Consider the following 18,076-nt stretch of genomic DNA (forward strand, 5'->3'; position numbering starts at 1 on the left):
CACCCTTTTAAGAACTTCCGGTTGAATGGAAAGATTATTCCACGGGAGTTTCCAGCTCAGTCTCCAAGTGCACCTCTCTCGGTCACCATAGCTACTAGTAGAAAACACCCAGCAAAAACCACCCTGGCCTCAAACAATTGTTCTTCAGCTGAGTCCCCACCTAATCTGATTTAGTCTCTAAATTAGCTAATTTTCCCTTCTGCAAAGTACATGGAAAGGAAATTTCTCAAACAAGCTTAAACAGGAAGGCTTGTCGATCAACAGCCAACCGGAGGATTTTCAGGCTCCGTTTGGAGTCTCATCCTTTGCAGGTGGGTGCCCCAATTAGCTCTCCCTGGGGTTTGGCTATCTTTCTACTTGTTTTGGCTAAGCTAGAGAAAGGCCTTTCGGTGAGACTTTCCAGGATGGATTAATGCACACAGAGGTGCCGCACCGTATCTTAACATAATTGTAAGGAACAGCATTTAATCCGGAGAAAGTGCTGTAGAAAACCCACTTGGCATCCAGCAAGCACTAGTTTCCTTCTCAAGTGAAAAAGATCTGTTTGGCACAGGGCAGTCATGGCGAACCTTTTCGAGAGCAAGTGCCCAAACTGCCACCCCGCAAACACGGCAATTTAACCTGAAAACTGAGGTTTTAGTTTAGAAAAAACTATTGGCTCCGAGGCGTGTGTTACTCGGGAGTAAGCTTGGTGGTAGTTGTTGGCTTTGCTTTGAAGCAAACATGCAACTCTTAGAATGGGTGAATCACGACCCTAGGAGGGTTTACTCAGAAGCAAGCCCCATTGCCAGCAACCAAGCTTACTCCCAGGTAAAGGATAGCACTTCAGTTCTTCCCATGAAAATCAGTGGGGTTTAACAGCGCTTAACAGGGTTACCTACACTGCTTCCCCAAAACTAGGTCTTAGGTTTAATGCTAATAATTGAGCCCAGCGGCCCAGGCCAGCCTAGATGTGTGTGTGTGTGTGTGGGGGGGGGGGTGATTTCCCCCCCATGAGTCGAACTCTGCGTGTGCCCACAGAAAGGGCTCTGAGTGCCACCTCTGGCACCCGTGCCATAGGTTCGCCACCACTGGCATAGGGGTAACATCTAGGACAGTAGTGGCGAAACTATGGCACACATGCTAGAGGTGGCACTCAGAGCCCTCTCTGTGGGCACGTGCGCACAGAGTTCGTCATGGGGGGAGCAGAAAATCCACCCCCATACACATCTAGGCTGGCCTTACTTCTGAGTAAACCCTCCTAGGGTCGTGATTCACCTGTTCAAAGAGTTGCACGGTTGCTTCACCAAGCTTACTCCTTGGAGCAAACCGTTTTTTTCTAAACTAAAACCTCAGTATTTAGGTTAAATTGCCATGTTGGCACTTTGTGATAAATAAATGGGTTTTGTGTTGCAATTTGGGCACTCAGTCTTGAAAAGGTTCGCCATCACTGATCTAGGACCATGGAGAACAACAGAGGTTAAATTCCCACTTGCTAAAAAATATATTACTGGGTGAACTCAGGTCAGTTGGTTTCTCTGTCCAACCCAGGAACCCCCACCATGGTGCCCATCAACACTTTTCCTGTTTCTAGATAGTGGGTGAGGCCAGATGGGGGTGGGGGTTTGCCTGGCGGATATTTTGACTGAACCAAAACTCAATGGAGTACAGTGTAGGAACGAATGACAAAAGCTGATCACCGTCCTCCTGGCTTCTTAAAGGAATAGTACAATATCATAGACCAGTGATGGCGAACCTTTTTGAGACCGAGTGCCCAAATTGCAACCCAAAACCCACTTATTTATCGCAAAATGCCAGCATGGCAATTTTACCTGAATACTGAGGTTTTAGTTTAGCAAAAATGGTTGACTCCGAGGCATGTGTTACTTGGGAGTAAGCTTGGTGTAGTTGGTGGCTTTGCTTTGAAGCAACTGTGCAACTCTTCCAACAGGTGAATCATGACCCTAGAATGGTTTACTCAGAAGCAAGCCCCATTGCCAGCAACCGAGCTTACTCCCAGGTAAAGAATCGTGCTTTAGTTCTTTGCATGAAAATCAGTGGGGTTTAACTGCGCTTAACAGGGTTACCTACACTGCTTCTCCAAAACTAGGTCTTAGGTTTAATGCTAATAATCGAGGCCAGCCTAGATGTGGGGTGGGGGCTGGGGGCGACTCTATTTGCACGTGCCCACAGAGAGGGCTCTGAGTGCCACCTCTGGCATCCGTGCCATAGGTTCGCCACCATTGTCATAGACTGAGCAATTTAACACATTTAGGCAGAAAATAAATGAAATGCACAGATATAGGATTGGTGACCCTTGGTTTGGCAACAGTACATGTGAAAGGGATCTGGGAGTCTTAGTAGACCCCAAACAGAACATGAGTCTGCAGTGTGATATGGCAGCCAAGAAAGCCAATGCAATTCTGGAATGCATCAATAAGAGTATAGTGTCTAGATCAGGGGTAGGGAACCTGCGGCTCTCCAGATGTTCAGGAACTACAATTCCCATCAGCCCCGGCCAGCATGGCCAATTGGCCATGCTGGCCGGGGCTGATGGGAATTGTAGTTCCTGAACATCTGGAGAGCCGCAGGTTCCCTACCCCTGGTCTAGATCGAGGGAAGTAATTGTACCACTCTACTCTGCGTTGGTCAGACCTCACCTAGAGTCCTGTGTTCAGTTCTGGGCACCGCAATTCAAGAAGGATATTGACAAGTTGGAATGTGTCCAGAGGAGGGCAACCAAAATGGTAAAAGGTCTGGAATCCATGCCCTACAAAGACAGACTTAGGGAGCTGGGTATGTTTAGTCTGGAGAAGCGAAGGTTAAGGGGGGATATGATAAATATTTGAAGGGATGTCATGTCAAAGAGGGAGTAAGCTTGATTTCTGCTGCCTCAGAGACTAGTAGGACACGGAGTAATGGATTCAAGGTGCAGGAAAAGAGATTCCACCTAAACATTAGGAAGAACTTCCTGGCAGAAGGGCTGTTTGACAGTGGAATTCACTGCCTTGGAGAGTGGTGGAGTCTCCTTCTTTGGAAGTTTTTAAACAGAGGCTGGATGATCATGTCAGAAGTGCTTTGATTGTGTGTTCCTGCATGGTAGTGGATTGGACTTGATGCCCCTTGTGACCTCTTCCAACATGATTCTATGATTCTAAGGAAGTCTAGGGCTGCTATGCAGAGCCAGGCAATGGCAAACCACCTCTGTCCATCATCTCACACCTTGCAAGCCCAATGGGATTGCTGTAAGTCAGCTGCTATTTGATGGGACTTTCCACTAACAAAAGTTTCATTGGAGATTAATCTCAGATTTGCATGTGTGGGGTTGCAGGTACAAAGCTTGAAGGGCAGGCACAGTTTTTGCAAAAGAAAACAATAAGGATGAGAGGATTAGGAAATGGAACGAAGCCCAACTGAGCTCGAAGATGACAGACGAGGTGGAAGGATTTAAGAGGCCTAAAGGAAAGTACCTTTTAGTCTCTTTGGAACGTTACCATGCAGGATCACACCAGAGGTCCATCTATTGCAAGATGTTGATAGAAGCCTGACAGACGCCTCACAAGCTGGTCATGGCCATACCAAGCCTTTGGTCCCAGTTGCTAGTATTCAGAGATATACTTTTCCCCCTTGCTACTCCTCCGAGGAAAGGACTCCACGGAAAGAGCCCAAGGCAAGAGAGACTGAAGAGCAAGGCAACAGTGCCTGGAAACCCACTGAGAATTGAGCAGATTGGCTGAGACTTGACTTTTCATACCGTCTCTGAAAGCCACTTCGATGTAGTGGTTAGAGAGTCAAACAACGATCTGGTAGACTCCAGTTGTAAACCCCATTCTGCCATGGCACCTTTCTGGGTAGGTTGCTCTCTGTCAGCCAACCCTACCTCATAGGTGTCAAGCCCCGGATCTGTAACTCAAATCAGATTCTGCAACTTGAAGGTTCAGAAGTCTTTATCGGTAAATACACAGGCTGGAGGGGAAAAGCTAGTTCTGGTGGAACGTTCAAACAACCCCAAACTATCAATCCCGTATCCTCCTCCCCCTCTCCCTATCCTTGCTCTATCCTACACTACAGAAGGCACGAAAGACAGGAATGCAGGATGGACTCAAGGACACAGGACTGAGATAAAGCCACCTGGCCCTAGGATTGCCTTCTATCAATACTTACTTGAGATTTACCCTAAGGAGGCAGTGATGGCGAACCTTTTCGAGACCGAGTGCCCAAACTGCAACCCAAAACCCACTTATTTATCGCAAAGCGCCAACACGGCAATTTAACTTGAATACTGAGGTTTTAGTTTAGAAAAAACAGTGGGCTCCGAGGCATGTGTTACTCAGGAGTAAGCTTGGTGGTAGTCGGTGGCTTTGCTTTGAAGCAACTGTGCAACTTTTCCAATGCGAGAATCACGACCCTAGGAGGGTTTACTCAGAAGGAAGCCCCATTGCCAGAAACCGAGCTTACTCCCAGGTAAAGGATCACACTTTAGTTCTTCGCATGAAAATCAGTGGGGTTTAACAGCACTTAACAGGGTTACCCACACTGCTTCCCCAAAACTAGGTCTTGGGTTTAATGCTAATAATTGAGCCCAGCGGCCCAGGCCAGCCTAGGTGTGTGTGTTGGGGGGGGGGGCACTCTGTTTGCACATGCCCACAGAGAGGGCTCTGAGTGCCACCTCTGGCACCCGTGCCATAGGTTCGCCACCACTGACCCAGGGAAAACGACAGCATTGTACCATCAGCTTGGTCATCCCCCCCCCCCCCCCCCCCCCGGTGCTTCCCTGCTTGATGCTAGGCTTCTGCCTGACAACAGGGATGTTGTGAGGATAAAATGGAAGAGGGGAGAATGATTTGCTGGATTATGCTTGCCACTGCTGAATGGTTCAGTGAAAAACCCCCCAGCGCAGGAGAAGCTATTATCAGTTTAGTGCCTCTGCCGGGATATGGCTGAAATTATTGGCCCTGTGTCCTAAAAAAAACCTAAGTCCCCAATGGGATGAGAGATTCTTTTAAAGAAATTATTGCCTCTTTTTAAAAGCAGCATAATTACCTACTTAATGCACTCAGAGCCAGGTGCATGTCGGGGCACTTGGCAAGAAAATGGAGCTCCTGGATGCCTTCCTGGTCAGGGGAGAAAGTAGAGAGAACCGGCTGGAGCTGACTTCCGTTCCTTCATTCTCTGAACACCTCCATGGGAGAATTCCTGGCAAACCCTGGCCTAAGCAGTTCTCACTGAGACCCCGAATGCAAGCCCTCTGCAACAGTTCCAACATACCCAGCAGAGGAATTCTTGGGGCCTGTGCAGAACAACAGTCTGTCACTGGATCTTTGCAGGGTTCCAAGAGAACCACATTCACTAAATCCACTATGAACAGGGACAGATCACGAGAAGGAGAGCAGGAAGAGATGACTCAGTGCTCGGCTCTCCTGGCTCTTTCTTCCATGCTCAGGGTAATACTGATCCCCACTTTGGGGTAAGGAAGGAACTTTCCTCCAGGACAGATTAGCTCAGGGATCCTGGAGGTTTTTTGCCTTCGAGCATACAGCAGAGGTCACTCACTGGGGGAGTGGTAATAGAAGAAGAAGAAGAAGAGTTTGGATTTATATCCCCCCTTTCTCTCCTGTAGGAGACTCAAAGGGGCTTACAATCTCCTTGCCCTTCCCTCCTCACAACAAACACCCTGTGAAGTGGGTGGGGCTGAGAGAGCTCCGAAAAGCTGTGACTAACCCAAGGTCACCCAGCTGGCATGTGTGGGAGTGTACAGGCTAATCTGAATTCCCCAGATAAGCCTCCACAATTCAAGCAGCAGAGCTGGGAATCAAACCCGGTTCCTCCAGATCAGAATGCACCTGCTCTTAGCCACTGCTCTTAGCCACTATGCCACTGCTGCTCCCTGAAGTAACTGTGAATTTCCTGCATTGTGCAGGGGGTTGGACTAGATGAGCTTGGGGATCCTTTCCAGCTGTATGTTTCTAACCCTAAAACAAGCACAGCTTGAGAGTGTGTGGTGGGTGCTTCTTCTTGTGCAAGGATCATGTTTAGAACTAGCCGCCTGAACACCTGGCCAACACTCTATGAATCTGGCCCGACTTGAATACACACGAACCCACCTGAAGGTGCCTTATACTGAATCAAACCATCAGTTCACCAAGGGCAGTGTTGCCTACTCAGACTGGCGGGGTCTCTCAGGGGTCTCGAGCCGAGGTCTTTCACATCACCTATTACCTGGTCTTTTCAACTGGAGGTACTGGGAATTGAACCTGGAACCTTCCGCACGCAAAGCAGAGCCTTTTCTACTGAGTCACAGCCCCTCCCCGTGGAACTGCTAATGTGATGTTTCCACATGGGGTGGCTTGTGGAGGCTGGTCTTTTCTGAGACCTTTGCAGGAAGGGTTTCTGCCTGGAGAGAGACAATCTGTTTCTCCTAGTCTGGAAGTGGGTGGGGAGATGGGAAGGCTAGAAGCTCTGGTGGGCTGGGCTCAGGTGAGAGGAGAGGCAGCCACCTGGACTAGAAATACCCCTGTGAGTAGAGCAGAGGCAAGTCCTAGAAATTGACTGCATCCTCTCTTGTTAGAGACCCATGAAAACTCCCAGAAGGTGTACAGGTGAGTGCCCCGGGGGCAGAGGCCAAGTGCTAGAAGTAGGGGACTGAGAGAGGGGGTTGGTTAGGATATGGGAGGTCCTTGTTAAAGCTGACCCACAATCATTGAGCAAGCAGATGAGTCATGCTGAGCTGGAATGTTGGAAGGATCAAATCAGATTGTTAAAAAATATGTCAAATGTTTGGCAGTCTCCCAGAAAAGTAAGATGCAAAGGTAAATAATGACTGACAAATCTGTGGGAAGGGGGACGCACAAAGCTGTCTATCAAACCAAATTTTAAAAATGAGATGAAAAACCGGTGGAGATAAAACAATGCAAGAAGAATGTGGCAGTGTGTGTCTGTGTGTGTCTGAGTGAGGGACAGAAATGGGTGCTGCAGTGAGTTGGGTGCTGGGCTAGAACCAGGGTTCAGATCCTTAGTCAGCCATGAAGCCACCTGGGTGATCTTAGGCCAGTCATACACTCTCAGCCTAACCCACCTTACAGGGTTGTTGTAAAGATTAAACAAAAGACGGGAGAGCATGTGTGCTATAATATTATTTATTCATTTTATTTTATTTATTATTGGACTTTTATACCGCCCTCCCCCGAAGGGCTCATAATGAACTACTTCGGGGAAGTAATGAACTACTTCAGGGAAGGCTAGGGTCACCTGTTGGCCACAACAGATGAGAGACTTGCCCTTCTATCAAAGCTTTAAAGAGATTCAAAAGCAAAATGATACAACACTTTTAAAAAGTCTACTTTTTGTCAGAGGGAAGAAAATTCTGACAACTGGTTTTGAAAACAGTGTTTGTTTGTTTTAAATGGGGGACTGCTCTGCCCAAGATGATGGTGACTTGCAATTATGTCCCCAGCTACTCTTAACAGGCAGATTTTGTGTTTTTGGTAGCTACAAGGCAGGGGCAAGAAGAGATGGTGGAAAATTCAGCAGTGCACCCCCTAATTGGGCATTTCACATTGAGAAATAGAAGTTGCAACCCACATGTGAAGTTGCAACCCCAGACACAGCCTTTGTTCTCTGTAACCTGTCGTGGTATCTCTGTATATGTGTATATTTTCCAGAGGGACAGCCAGTGGTGGGATTCAGCCTATTCGCACCTATTCGGTAGAACCGGTAGCTAATTTGTTGTCTAGCTCAGAGAATGCTTGTAATCCCACCACTGAGTCCTTACAGAACCGGCTGTTAAATTATTTGAATCCTACCACTGGGGACAGCCCTGCTGAAACAAGAAAAAGCATTCTTATTGTGCAGCTTTTTCAGTCTTCCTTTCCTTTGCACTGAAGTGTCTGCGTCTGTGCCACCTGACAGCATGGGGATCAAGCCTGCAAAATCTCATGCCACTGTAAAACGTCATCTTCAGATGCATCTGTAGAAGCAGGCTTGCGTCCACAAAAGCTTATACCGTAAGATTTTTTTTTAAACCTTTTAAGGTGGCGCAAGATTCTTGCTGATTTTTTCCCTGATTTAGCCTTCACCAGCAGTTGACAAAGTGGTTAATTTCAAGGTTCCACTTGGTTCTGCTAGGCCAGGGGTCTGCAACCTGCGGCTCTGGAGCCGCGTGCAGCTCTTTCAGCCTTATACTGCAGCTCCACATGGCCTGGAGGTTGGAGGGTAGCGTGGGCGTGTCCCTCCAGCCCTCCAGAGCAGCGCTGGAAGGAAAGGTGAGTGGAGGGGCTGAACCAGAGGCGGCTCCGTGTGTGAGGGTGCCGCTTTTCGTGTCCCCTCCACTCACCTCTCCTTCCAGCGCTGCTCTGGAGGGCTGGAGGGACAAGCCCATGCTGCCCTCTGACCCCTGGAAGCCGGAGGGTAGCATGGGCGTGTCCCTCCAGAGCAGCCGCCATCCCCTCTCTATTATCCCCGCAGCTGCTATCCCCCTCTGCCCCACAGAGCAGGCGGCTGCCTGCTCAATCGGGCAGAGGGGGTTGGAATGGCTGCCTCTCCAGCTCGGTAGACCTTCAGGGCCGTGGAAAACAGGTCCAAATGGCTCTTTGGGTGGTAAAGGTTGCCGACCCCTGTGCTAGGCCAAGCAGAGGTGTATCTGGGGTAGGCCCTGTGGAAACCTGCAGTTTAAAGCAGGACCCAGTCCCACCAGGACCCAGCCAAGTTGAGCCCAGGATCAAATGGCAGCCAGCCTGTACACCATGTGAAGTGTGTGTGTGTAAGGGGAGGGGCATGCACAAGAGTAGTGCTTGCCGTGGGCACCATTTTCTACAGGTATGCTCCTGAAGTCAAGTATTGTCTTCACACATGAAAGCTTCACCATACCTTTACCACCATACCTTTCAGAGAGCCTCGGGGTGATGCCCACCTTCTACTCTGCTGTCCTCTATATTCTGCTGGCCACAGGATGCTGGAGAGATGAAGGTGCAGCTTTGGGCTGCCACCTGCACTGTAAGCACCAAGGTCTGGGGGTGGGGGGTGGGAAGAGGGAGACCAGTCAGGGTTTCTGCTGAGAAATTGGATGCAATTGGCCAGCTGGGACCTGCTTGCTAGGTGTTCTGTCCAGTGCACGAGGTCACACAAATTGTAAATATTCAGTGCTTACACAGGGGGATTACCTTGGTTTTTTAACCGATACGAGTGTCAGGAAAGCCCTGCTGGTGGTCCACCTAGAGAATGTGCACCCTCCCCCATCCCATCATGCCAGCCATTTCTTTCTCCATCTCCCCATCCCCCCATAATAAAACGAACAATTGTTCAGGTTGAATGGTACCAGCTTGGTCAGAGACTGAAGCAATAGGCCCATGGCCTGTGATCCTGCCCCATTGGTCAAGTCTCGTATTTTCTCTGGCTTTGCTAGGATCTTTCCAAAGCCTGTCTTTTTTCAAAAAAAGATCATGGCTAAAGCACATGTGGACATCACATGGGTGTTATGGTGCATGTTTTGTGTGGCCCACCACAATGGGCACAATTTTCCTAGACACAGCTCTTCAAGGTTCCATGCAACAGTCAAGCTCAGTTTGAGCCTTCCCTTGAGATAGGGGATCCCTCTGTATCAAAGGTGCTTTCCCCACTCACCGTTTGCTGCGCACTACTCTCGCCAAGTAACACGGGGTCCAGTGGCACTCCCCACTACAGGGGCGGCGACAACGCAGCCGCCCCGATTCTGCTGCTCTCACGCCCCTTCAGCGCATGTCATTTCTGGCGCTGCTGAAAACAGCGCCTTTTCGCGGGGGAGTGGGGAAGCCGGGGAACACAATCCCCGCGCTGAAAAGATCCACTCTGGATGAAACTGACATCATTTTTAAAAGTGGGGAAATGGCCAAAGCCACCCTAAATGGAACCGGAGCATATCTTGCACCCCCACCTACCCAGAAACAAAATATGGACTACAGCTTGCAAAAACAATTGCCAGAACATTCTGTTTTTAAGAAGGCCTGGAAAAAAATAGAACCTTGTCTTCTGGGCAGCCTAGTACGCTGACCAAGATAAGTTGACCTTTCCCTGCATGTATGACTGCCCTACTGCTCTAGAATTTTGCCCAGGCAATCCTGCAATTGTTGGGGAAACTATTCTACAGCCTGCTGTGGTCAGTTATAGATCAATATGCAAACATCCCTCTTCCCCACGTTGTAAAGAGAACATTTGTTGTTGTTTTTACAAAGATCTTTTAATAATTATAGCTGTGTGAAGAAGACTGGTCAGCCTCTTTAAAACAAAACCACAGATTTCAGCTTTTGGCACGCCTACTTAGCACAAAGACCCAAGCAACTGTTATTTAACATGAGTCATTGAAGAGCTAGTACAAGTGAGTTGGCTGATGAAATATACATGTGCTTATGAATATTTGAATATGATTTGAAGGGGGGGGAAGGCTCCTGTTCTTTGAAATGACTGCTCATTCTACCTTCTAATGAGCCAGTCTTCACTAGGCACTCTGACCACCTTGTGCGGAATAGGTAATTGGGGTGTTGGACTAGGATCGGGGAAAGCGACGTTTGAATCCCCTATCTCAGGGGTCTGCAACCTGCAGCTCTCCAGATGTTCATGGACTACAATTCCCATCAGACCCTGCCAGCATGCCCAATTGGCCATGCTGGCAGGGACTGATTGGATTTGTAGTCCACGAACATCTGGAGAGCTGCAGGTTGCAGACCCCTGCCCTATCTGCAATAGAAGCTTACTGAGTAACCTTTGGGCCAGTTAAAGACTCAACCTAGTACCTATCTCACAGGGTCACTGTGATGATAAAAGGGAGGAGGGACGAACAATATAAGCTGTTTTGGGTCCCTTTTCGAGAGAAAGCAAGGGTATGAATTCAGTAATGAATTAGAAGCCCCAGAGGCCTCATTCAGCTTTGGGACCAGCACTCTTGCCAGATACAAGTTAAACCCATCTTGGCTGGTTCTCCCCTTCCTCCGCTCCAGCTTTCAATGTGACCATCAAGAGCGACAACCGAGGGAGCTGCCATGCCAGTCACGTGGTCCAGGCCTGCGTGGGCTACTGTGAATCGAGTGCCTTCCCCTCCAAATACTCTGTACTCCTGGCCAGCAACTTCAAGCACAACATTACTTCAGTGTCCCAGTGCTGTACCATCACCAAGATGCAAAAGGTGAGAGGTATTGCGCAGTTAGAGTTGCCGTCCTCTACAGGGGAAGCTGAGGATCTTTCAGAATTACAACTGGTTTACAGACCACAGGGATCAGTTCCTGTGGTAGAAATGGCCATTTTCAAGGGTGGCCCCTTTTGCACTATGTCCAGTCCCGCACCAAATCCTATTTTCTTCAGGCTCCGCACCGAAATCTCCCAACCCAGAATTGATAATTCTATGCACAGCTCTCAGAGTCCCTTAAAGAGACTAAGAGCTCGGTTCAGTCACCATCCCCAACCATGAAGTATACAAGATGACTTTGGTTAAGTAGTTTTTTTTTCTTTCTTTCTTTCCTTCTTTCTTTCTCAGACAAACTTACCCCATAGGGTTATTATGAGAATAAAAGGAGGAATGTGGTATCCTTGAGCTGTTTGGACAAACGAGGGGGGGGGGGGGATTGAAATCTTTGAGGTAGTCTGCTCTTTCTCCATCACTGAGAAGGAAGCTTCTATACCAAGCCTATTTTCCCTCTCCCAAAAGGATGGGGTGGCAGAAGATTCATCTTCCTACTTCCCTACTCCCAAAAGGCCATCAGCAACTGCAGAGTTTTGGGAATCTTCTGGGGCTGTGGTGAAGCCACAAGTGTTGATATTTTGGTACAGCCCTTACAGTAGTTTTATTTGTTCAGGTTTACTCGGTCGCCATGTGTCAAACTCACTATCTTAAGGGTAAAGGCATCCTTTCACCAATATGAAAAGCGCTTTTTCTACCCCAATTGCGCATAGCTTTTCTGTTAGAACATCACAGACTGTATTGTCAATGCTAAAGACGGGCACATACACCCATCCCATCATGCCAGCCATTTCTTTTCCCTCCTTTCCCCTCAGAATAAACATTTTTTCAGGTTGAATGACACCAGCTTGGTCCATGGCTGGAAGTCATTCCTAGCTGGAAGTCATTCCATGGCTACCAGTCAATCCTAGTAGCTCCATTATGAAAACTTCCCTCAAAATCAACATGCCCCCCACAAGGTGCTTCCACAAAGGTGCTTGCTCCATCCTGGCTTCCTTACAGAAATACCTACCTGATGTTCTTTTTGATTAATCCTGGCTTCCATATTTTCTCTGCCTTTGCTGGGATCTTTCCAAAATCTTTGGGGGTGGGTGGCGGGTGGGGGAAGATCATGGTTAAAACACATTTGGCTATCACATGGATGTTACGGTGCATGCTTTTGCACAGTCCATCCCCATCAACACAATTTTCATCGACACAGCCTTGTCCTACTAGATGTCTGTTTGCAATCTCTTGTTTAAAAATATAACAATTATCTTTTGGGGGGCGGGCGTAAAAAGCCCTCAAGTAATATGGGGAACTCTGAAGGGAGCTGAGTCAAGGAAAGGGCAGTGGAAACCATGGAAGGGCTGCTCCACTGCTGATAATGAGGGGTTGTGGCTCAGAGGAAGAGCCTCTGCCTGGAGAAGGCCTTAGGTTCAATCCCCAGTATCTCCAGTTCAGAAGAGGACCGGGCAGTAGGTGATGTGAAAGACCTTTCTTTACCTGAGACTCTGGAGAGCTGCTGCCAGTCTGAGTAGACCAGGGGTCTGCAACCTGCGGCTCTCCAGATGTTCATGGACTACAAATCCCATCAGCCAATTGGCCATGCTGGAAGGGCCTGATGGGATTTGTAGTCCATGAACATCTGGAGAGCCGCAGGTTGCAGACCCCTGGAGTACACAGTACTGATGGACCCAGAGTCTGATTCAGTGTAAGGCAGCTTCATGTGTGCATTCACAGCCACAACTGGAGCTTGGTTGCTGAGTGGAAGCAAACCAAGGTAGGGGTGGGTGGGCCACAGAAAAGCAGGAGGGGAGAGGAATGCAAACCATGTTGAACATTTCCCTAATAAGGTGTGGCTTGGCAATGCATTCAATATTCAGACAGGGCTTGGGGGAGAGGAGTTAGGAAGAAGGATGAACATTTCAGACCTGGATATAAAGTTTTAGACATGACTATTAGGCATCTATTCCATTGAGATCAGGGAGGGTAGAGAGGCAGGTCTGGGGGACCCTCACATGGCCACACATGGGACACATATAGAGGAAATATCCAGCAAGAAGATCAGGAAAACTGTGAGGAAAGCAGAGAATCAAACAACCAGCTTGATAGTGAACACCCAGAGCAGAGGCTACAGTAAGAGGCTACAGCACATCCAGCACCCCTGAAGATTCCTTATAAGAACATAAGAACATAAGAACAAGCCAGCTGGATCAGACCAGAGTCCATCTAGTCCAGCTCTCTGCTACTCGCAGTGGCCCACCAGGTGCCTTTGGGAGCTCACATGTAGGATGTGAAAGCAATGGCCTTCTGCGGCTGCTGCTCCCGAGCACCTGGACTGTTAAGGCATTTGCAATCTCAGATCAAAGAGGCTCAAGATTGGTAGCCATAAATTGACTTCTCCTCCATAAATCTGTCCAAGCCCCTTTTAAAGCTATCCAGGTTAGTGGCCATCACCACCTCCTGTGGCAGCATATTCCAAACACCAATCACACGTTGCGTGAAGAAGTGTTTCCTTTTATTAGTTCTAATTCTTCCCCCCAGCATTTTCAATGAATGCCCCCTGGTTCTAGTATTGTGAGAAAGAGAGAAAAATTTCTCTCTGTCAACATTTTCTACCCCATGCATAATTTTATAGACTTCAATCATACCCCCCCCTCAGACGCGTCCTCGCCAAACTCAAGAGTCCCCAACGCTTCTGCCTTTCTTCATAGGGAAGGTGCTCCAGTCCCCTCAATCATCCCTCGTTGCCCTTTCTCTGCACTTTTTCTATCTCTTCAATATCCTTTTGAGATGTGGTGACCAGAACTGAACACAGTACTCCAAGTGTGGTCGCACACAGCTTTATATAAGGGCATGACAATCTTTGCAGTTTTATCAATTCCTTTCCTGATTATCCCCAGCATAGAGTTTGCCTTTTTCACAGCTGCCATACATTGAGTTGACATTCCCATGGAACTATCAATTAAGACTAAATCCCTTTCCTGGTCTGTGACTGATAGCACTGACCCCTGTAGCTGTATGTGAAGTTTGGATTTTTGCCCTCATGTGCATCACTTTGCATTTTGCTACATTGAACTGCATTTGCCATTTCTTAGCCCACTCACCTAATTTATCAAAGGTCCCTGAGCTCCTCACACAATCCTTTGTGGTTCTCACCACCCTACATAATTTGGTATCATCTGCAAACTTGGCCACCACGCTGCCCACCCCTACTTCCAGGTCATTTATGAATAGGTTAAGGAGCACTGGTCCCAAAGCGGATCCTTAGGGGACACCACTCCCCACATCTCTCCACATTGTGAGAATTTCCCATTTACACCCACTCTTTGCTTCCTGTTTCTCAACCAGTTTTTAATCCATAGGAGGACTTCCCCTTATTCCTTCATTGCTGAGTTTTCTCAATAGTCTCTGCAGAGGAACTTTGTCAAAAGCCTTTTGGAAACTAAGTAGACAATGTCCACTGGTTCCCCCTTATCCACATGCCTATTTACATCCTCAAAGAACTCTAGTAAGTTTGTAAGACAGGATTTGCCTCTGCAAAAGCCATGCTGACTCTTTCTCAGCAGGTTTTGCTTTTGTACATGTTTTATAATTTTATCTTTAATGACAGATTCTACTAATTTACCAGGAACAGATGTCAAACTGACTGGCCTGTAATTTCCCGGGTCCCCCCTAGATCCTTTCTTAAAGATTGGTGTGACATTGGCCATCTTCCAGTCTTCAGGGATGGAGCCTGATTTCAAGGATAAGTTGCATATTAAAGTGAGAACATCAGCAATTTCATGCTTGAGCTCTTTAAGAACTCTAGCATTTAGTTTATCAATGGCTGCCAGAACTTCTTCCTTGTCTACCACTATCTTCGTTAGTTCCTCGGATTCACCTCCTAAGAAGCTTGGTTCAGGTGCAGGAATTTTCCTCACCTCCTCTTGGGTGAAGACAGATGCAAAGAATTCATTCAGCTTTTCTGCAATCTCCCTGTCATCTTTTAGCACACCCTTTGTTCCTTTGTCATCTAACGGGCCTACCGCTTCCTTGCTGGCTTCCTGCTTTTGGTGTACTTGAAGAACTGTTTGTTGCTGGTTTTGATGTTCACAGCCATGCGTTCCTCATAATCCTTTTTTGCCTCCCTTACAGCTAACTTGCTTCTCCTTTGCCACCATTTGTGTTCTCTCTGGTATTCTTTATCAGTTAAGTTGGACTTCCATTTTCTAAAAGACATCTTTTTTCCCCTAATAATTTCCTCAACGTCCCTTGTTAACCATGGTGGCTTTCTTTTGGACTGGGCGCTGCCTTTCCTAACCTGTGGAACACATTCCAGTTGAGCTTTTAAGACTGTGTTTTTAAATAACCTCCAAGCATCTTGGACATTTTTGACTCTCTTGATTTTCCCTTTCACCTTCCTGCGCACTATCCCCCTCATCTTTGAGAAATTTCCCTTTCTGAAGGCGAATGTAACTACATTAGTAGTTGTCACTTGTTCGCATGCAGAGATACTGAATCTGACAGCATTGTGGTCGCTGTTCCCTATCGGCTCAACAACACTGACTTCCCGCACCAGGTCCTGGGTCCCACATAGAATTAGATCTAGGATCACATCTCCCCTGGTTGGTTCTACAACCATCTGCTCTAAACCATTCCTTGGTTTTGGAAGCCCTCCATTTAACTCTACCTGCATCCTCATATCCAAATGAAGGTTTCTTGCTTTCCAATAAATTGGGACCCGAATTTACAATCCTGGTTTATGGACAAGAGACTCCAATCTGTTCAGGTATTTAGACAACACGACAAATGGGAGGTTTAAAGACTTCCTGGTTCCCTAAATCTTAAGACAGTTGTGCTGAGCGTACCAGGGAAGTAAGAAATGTACAAACCAAAGCCAGTAGTTATCTTTTGTACTGAAGTCATCTTTGTTGCTCTAATTTCGCCTTTTAAATAAACAAGTTAATGACACATTAATTATGGGGGTATGATACACTTGAAATTGGGAAATAAGTAACAATTACAGAAGAATTTTTGGCTCAGTATAAATTAACGTAATTAGCTCAACTCCCAGGTTGATTTATTTGTGGGAGAGGATCATGGGGAGAAAGGGTTCCCATCCCTATCTGCAGAAATATATCAAGAAACGGGTCAAGTGTAGGAGGCACCTAAAGTGTAGTGGTTAGAGCATCAAGACTAGGATCCAGGAGACCCATGTCCAAATTTTTAACTTGCTGTGGAAATTTGCTGGGTGACATTGGATCAGTCACGCAAACAAAGCCTAACCTACAAAATTGTTGTGTGAGGATAAAACAGGAGAGAACAATGTAAGCGAGTTTAAGTCCCTATTGGGGGAAAAGGCAGAATATAAATGAGTTAAAGGATTTGCCAGTGCTAGAAGCATGAAGAGAATTAAGGAAGAGAAATATGGGCAAGAACATCCCCTGGCACTAAGGGAGGAGCTATAAGCATCTAATATTATTGGCTCTTTAAGATGGGAGTGCTCCAGGAAGGCAAGGCTTTAGACTAGACTGCAGTGGTGGCGAACATTTGGCACTCCAGATGTTACAGACTACAATTCCCATCAGCCCCTTCCAGCATGGCGAATTGGCCATGTTGGAAGGGGCTGATGGGAATTGTAGTCCATAACATCTGGAGTGCCAAAGGTTCGCCACCACGGGACTAGAGCAATGAAGCTCTTTAGCAGTTTGGGGTGTGTGTGTGATGTTGTCAGGCTTGGGCAGAAAGGGTAGGGAGGGGTCTTGGCTTGCAGGAAGAAAAGCCAAATCACATGTTGGGATCTCTGCCCACCCATCCCCTGCTTTTTTTACAGATCAAGGTACGACTGCATTGTGGAGCCAGCAGGCGTAAGAATATTGAACTCTTCACGGCTAAGACCTGTCAGTGTGACATGTGTCGTCTCTCCAGATACTAGACGGAAGGGAAAGACAGACGTAAACTGCTTTCTTTTTCCCTACTAGCAACCTTTTCTACTGCCCCCAGGGGCAGCTGTAAGGTCTTTTTTTCCCCAGACACACCCCAACAAGGCTTGAGATAGCTGCTGAATTGAAGTCCCTTAGGAAAGACCCAATGACTTTTAAAGTTATTTTGATTAGTCCCCTCTCCCAAACTGTTTCATTTTCTCACTCATGCTGGGAAAGATACCACCAGACGACCATGCCCTGTACATCAGATGTCTCATTTCAAATTGGGAGGAGGGGGAAATCAGCACCATTCATTACGATAATGGGGAAAACCGTTCAAAAACTGATTTGAGACTAGGCTGAAATAAGTATTTTAAACTGGCCAAGAAGTCAGCCCAGGTACCTTCAGAGCCCAAAACATTTTTCAGAGGAGCTAGATTCTGAGGTAGTTCATTCTTGGACTCATAGTAGCTTCAGAAGCTGCTAAAAATTATCCCCTATACAAGTACAAAGCAGCCCAGGCTTTCAAGAACTGAGGCTTTGAAGAGCTATGACCCATTTTACTCGCGTGTGTACACAGCATGATGGAACAGGCTACAGAAACTGACTGCAATTAGCTCAGGAAAACACTATAAGCCCAGAAAGTACCTCTCTGTTTAGAACACAGTTTGCTTTTCCACAGATGTAATTTCTAAAACTGTTTCCATAAAAGATTTTTTTCCTTCTAATTTAATAATGCTCCTTTCCAGTGACAACTCTGAGAAGCAGCTGCCTCAAGAAGTGGGGGCAACAAGTAGGACCCTAGGACATGAAGTTAGGAAATCAGATCAATGCAAGTAATTAATGGCGAAGAACAACTCATCCTACAAAAAGACTTTCTAGTAACCCCAAAAGTGTTTTCTGAATACATAATGAATGCAGGGTGGGGCTTAGAATATTTATGGTGAGAAAGCCATTTGTAGAAGTTCTGGAAATAGTACAATGTGACCAACACAAAATTAAGCCT

General features: G+C 47.1%; 1 protein-coding gene across 1 annotated transcript; it reads left to right on the top strand.

Annotated features, from left to right (window-relative positions):
• Positions 1-6,519: 6,519 nt before the first annotated feature.
• GPHA2 (glycoprotein hormone subunit alpha 2) lies at positions 6,520-17,993 on the top strand. Its single transcript, XM_048514221.1, has 4 exons — positions 6,520-6,578; positions 8,866-8,970; positions 10,947-11,131; positions 16,980-17,993. The coding sequence occupies exons 1-4, from the start codon at positions 6,554-6,556 to the stop codon at positions 17,079-17,081; spliced, it is 417 nt and encodes a 138-aa protein (XP_048370178.1). The 5' UTR covers positions 6,520-6,553; the 3' UTR covers positions 17,082-17,993.
• The last annotated feature ends 83 nt before the right edge of the window (positions 17,994-18,076 follow it).

Source organism: Sphaerodactylus townsendi, linkage group LG01, assembly GCF_021028975.2.
Source record: "Sphaerodactylus townsendi isolate TG3544 linkage group LG01, MPM_Stown_v2.3, whole genome shotgun sequence".
Lineage (NCBI taxonomy): Eukaryota > Metazoa > Chordata > Lepidosauria > Squamata > Sphaerodactylidae > Sphaerodactylus > Sphaerodactylus townsendi.

What these genes read in the sequence shown, in the direction of transcription:
- GPHA2 (XM_048514221.1), top strand. Translation starts at nt 6,554, where the DNA reads ATGAAAACTCCCAGAAGGTGTACAG. An exon ending in AACTCCCAGAAGGTGTACAG is followed by an intron (nt 6,579 to 8,865) that starts GTGAGTGCCCCG and finishes CATACCTTTCAG; the next exon opens with AGAGCCTCGGGGTGATGCCC. An exon ending in CCATCACCAAGATGCAAAAG is followed by an intron (nt 11,132 to 16,979) that starts GTGAGAGGTATT and finishes CTTTTTTTACAG; the next exon opens with ATCAAGGTACGACTGCATTG.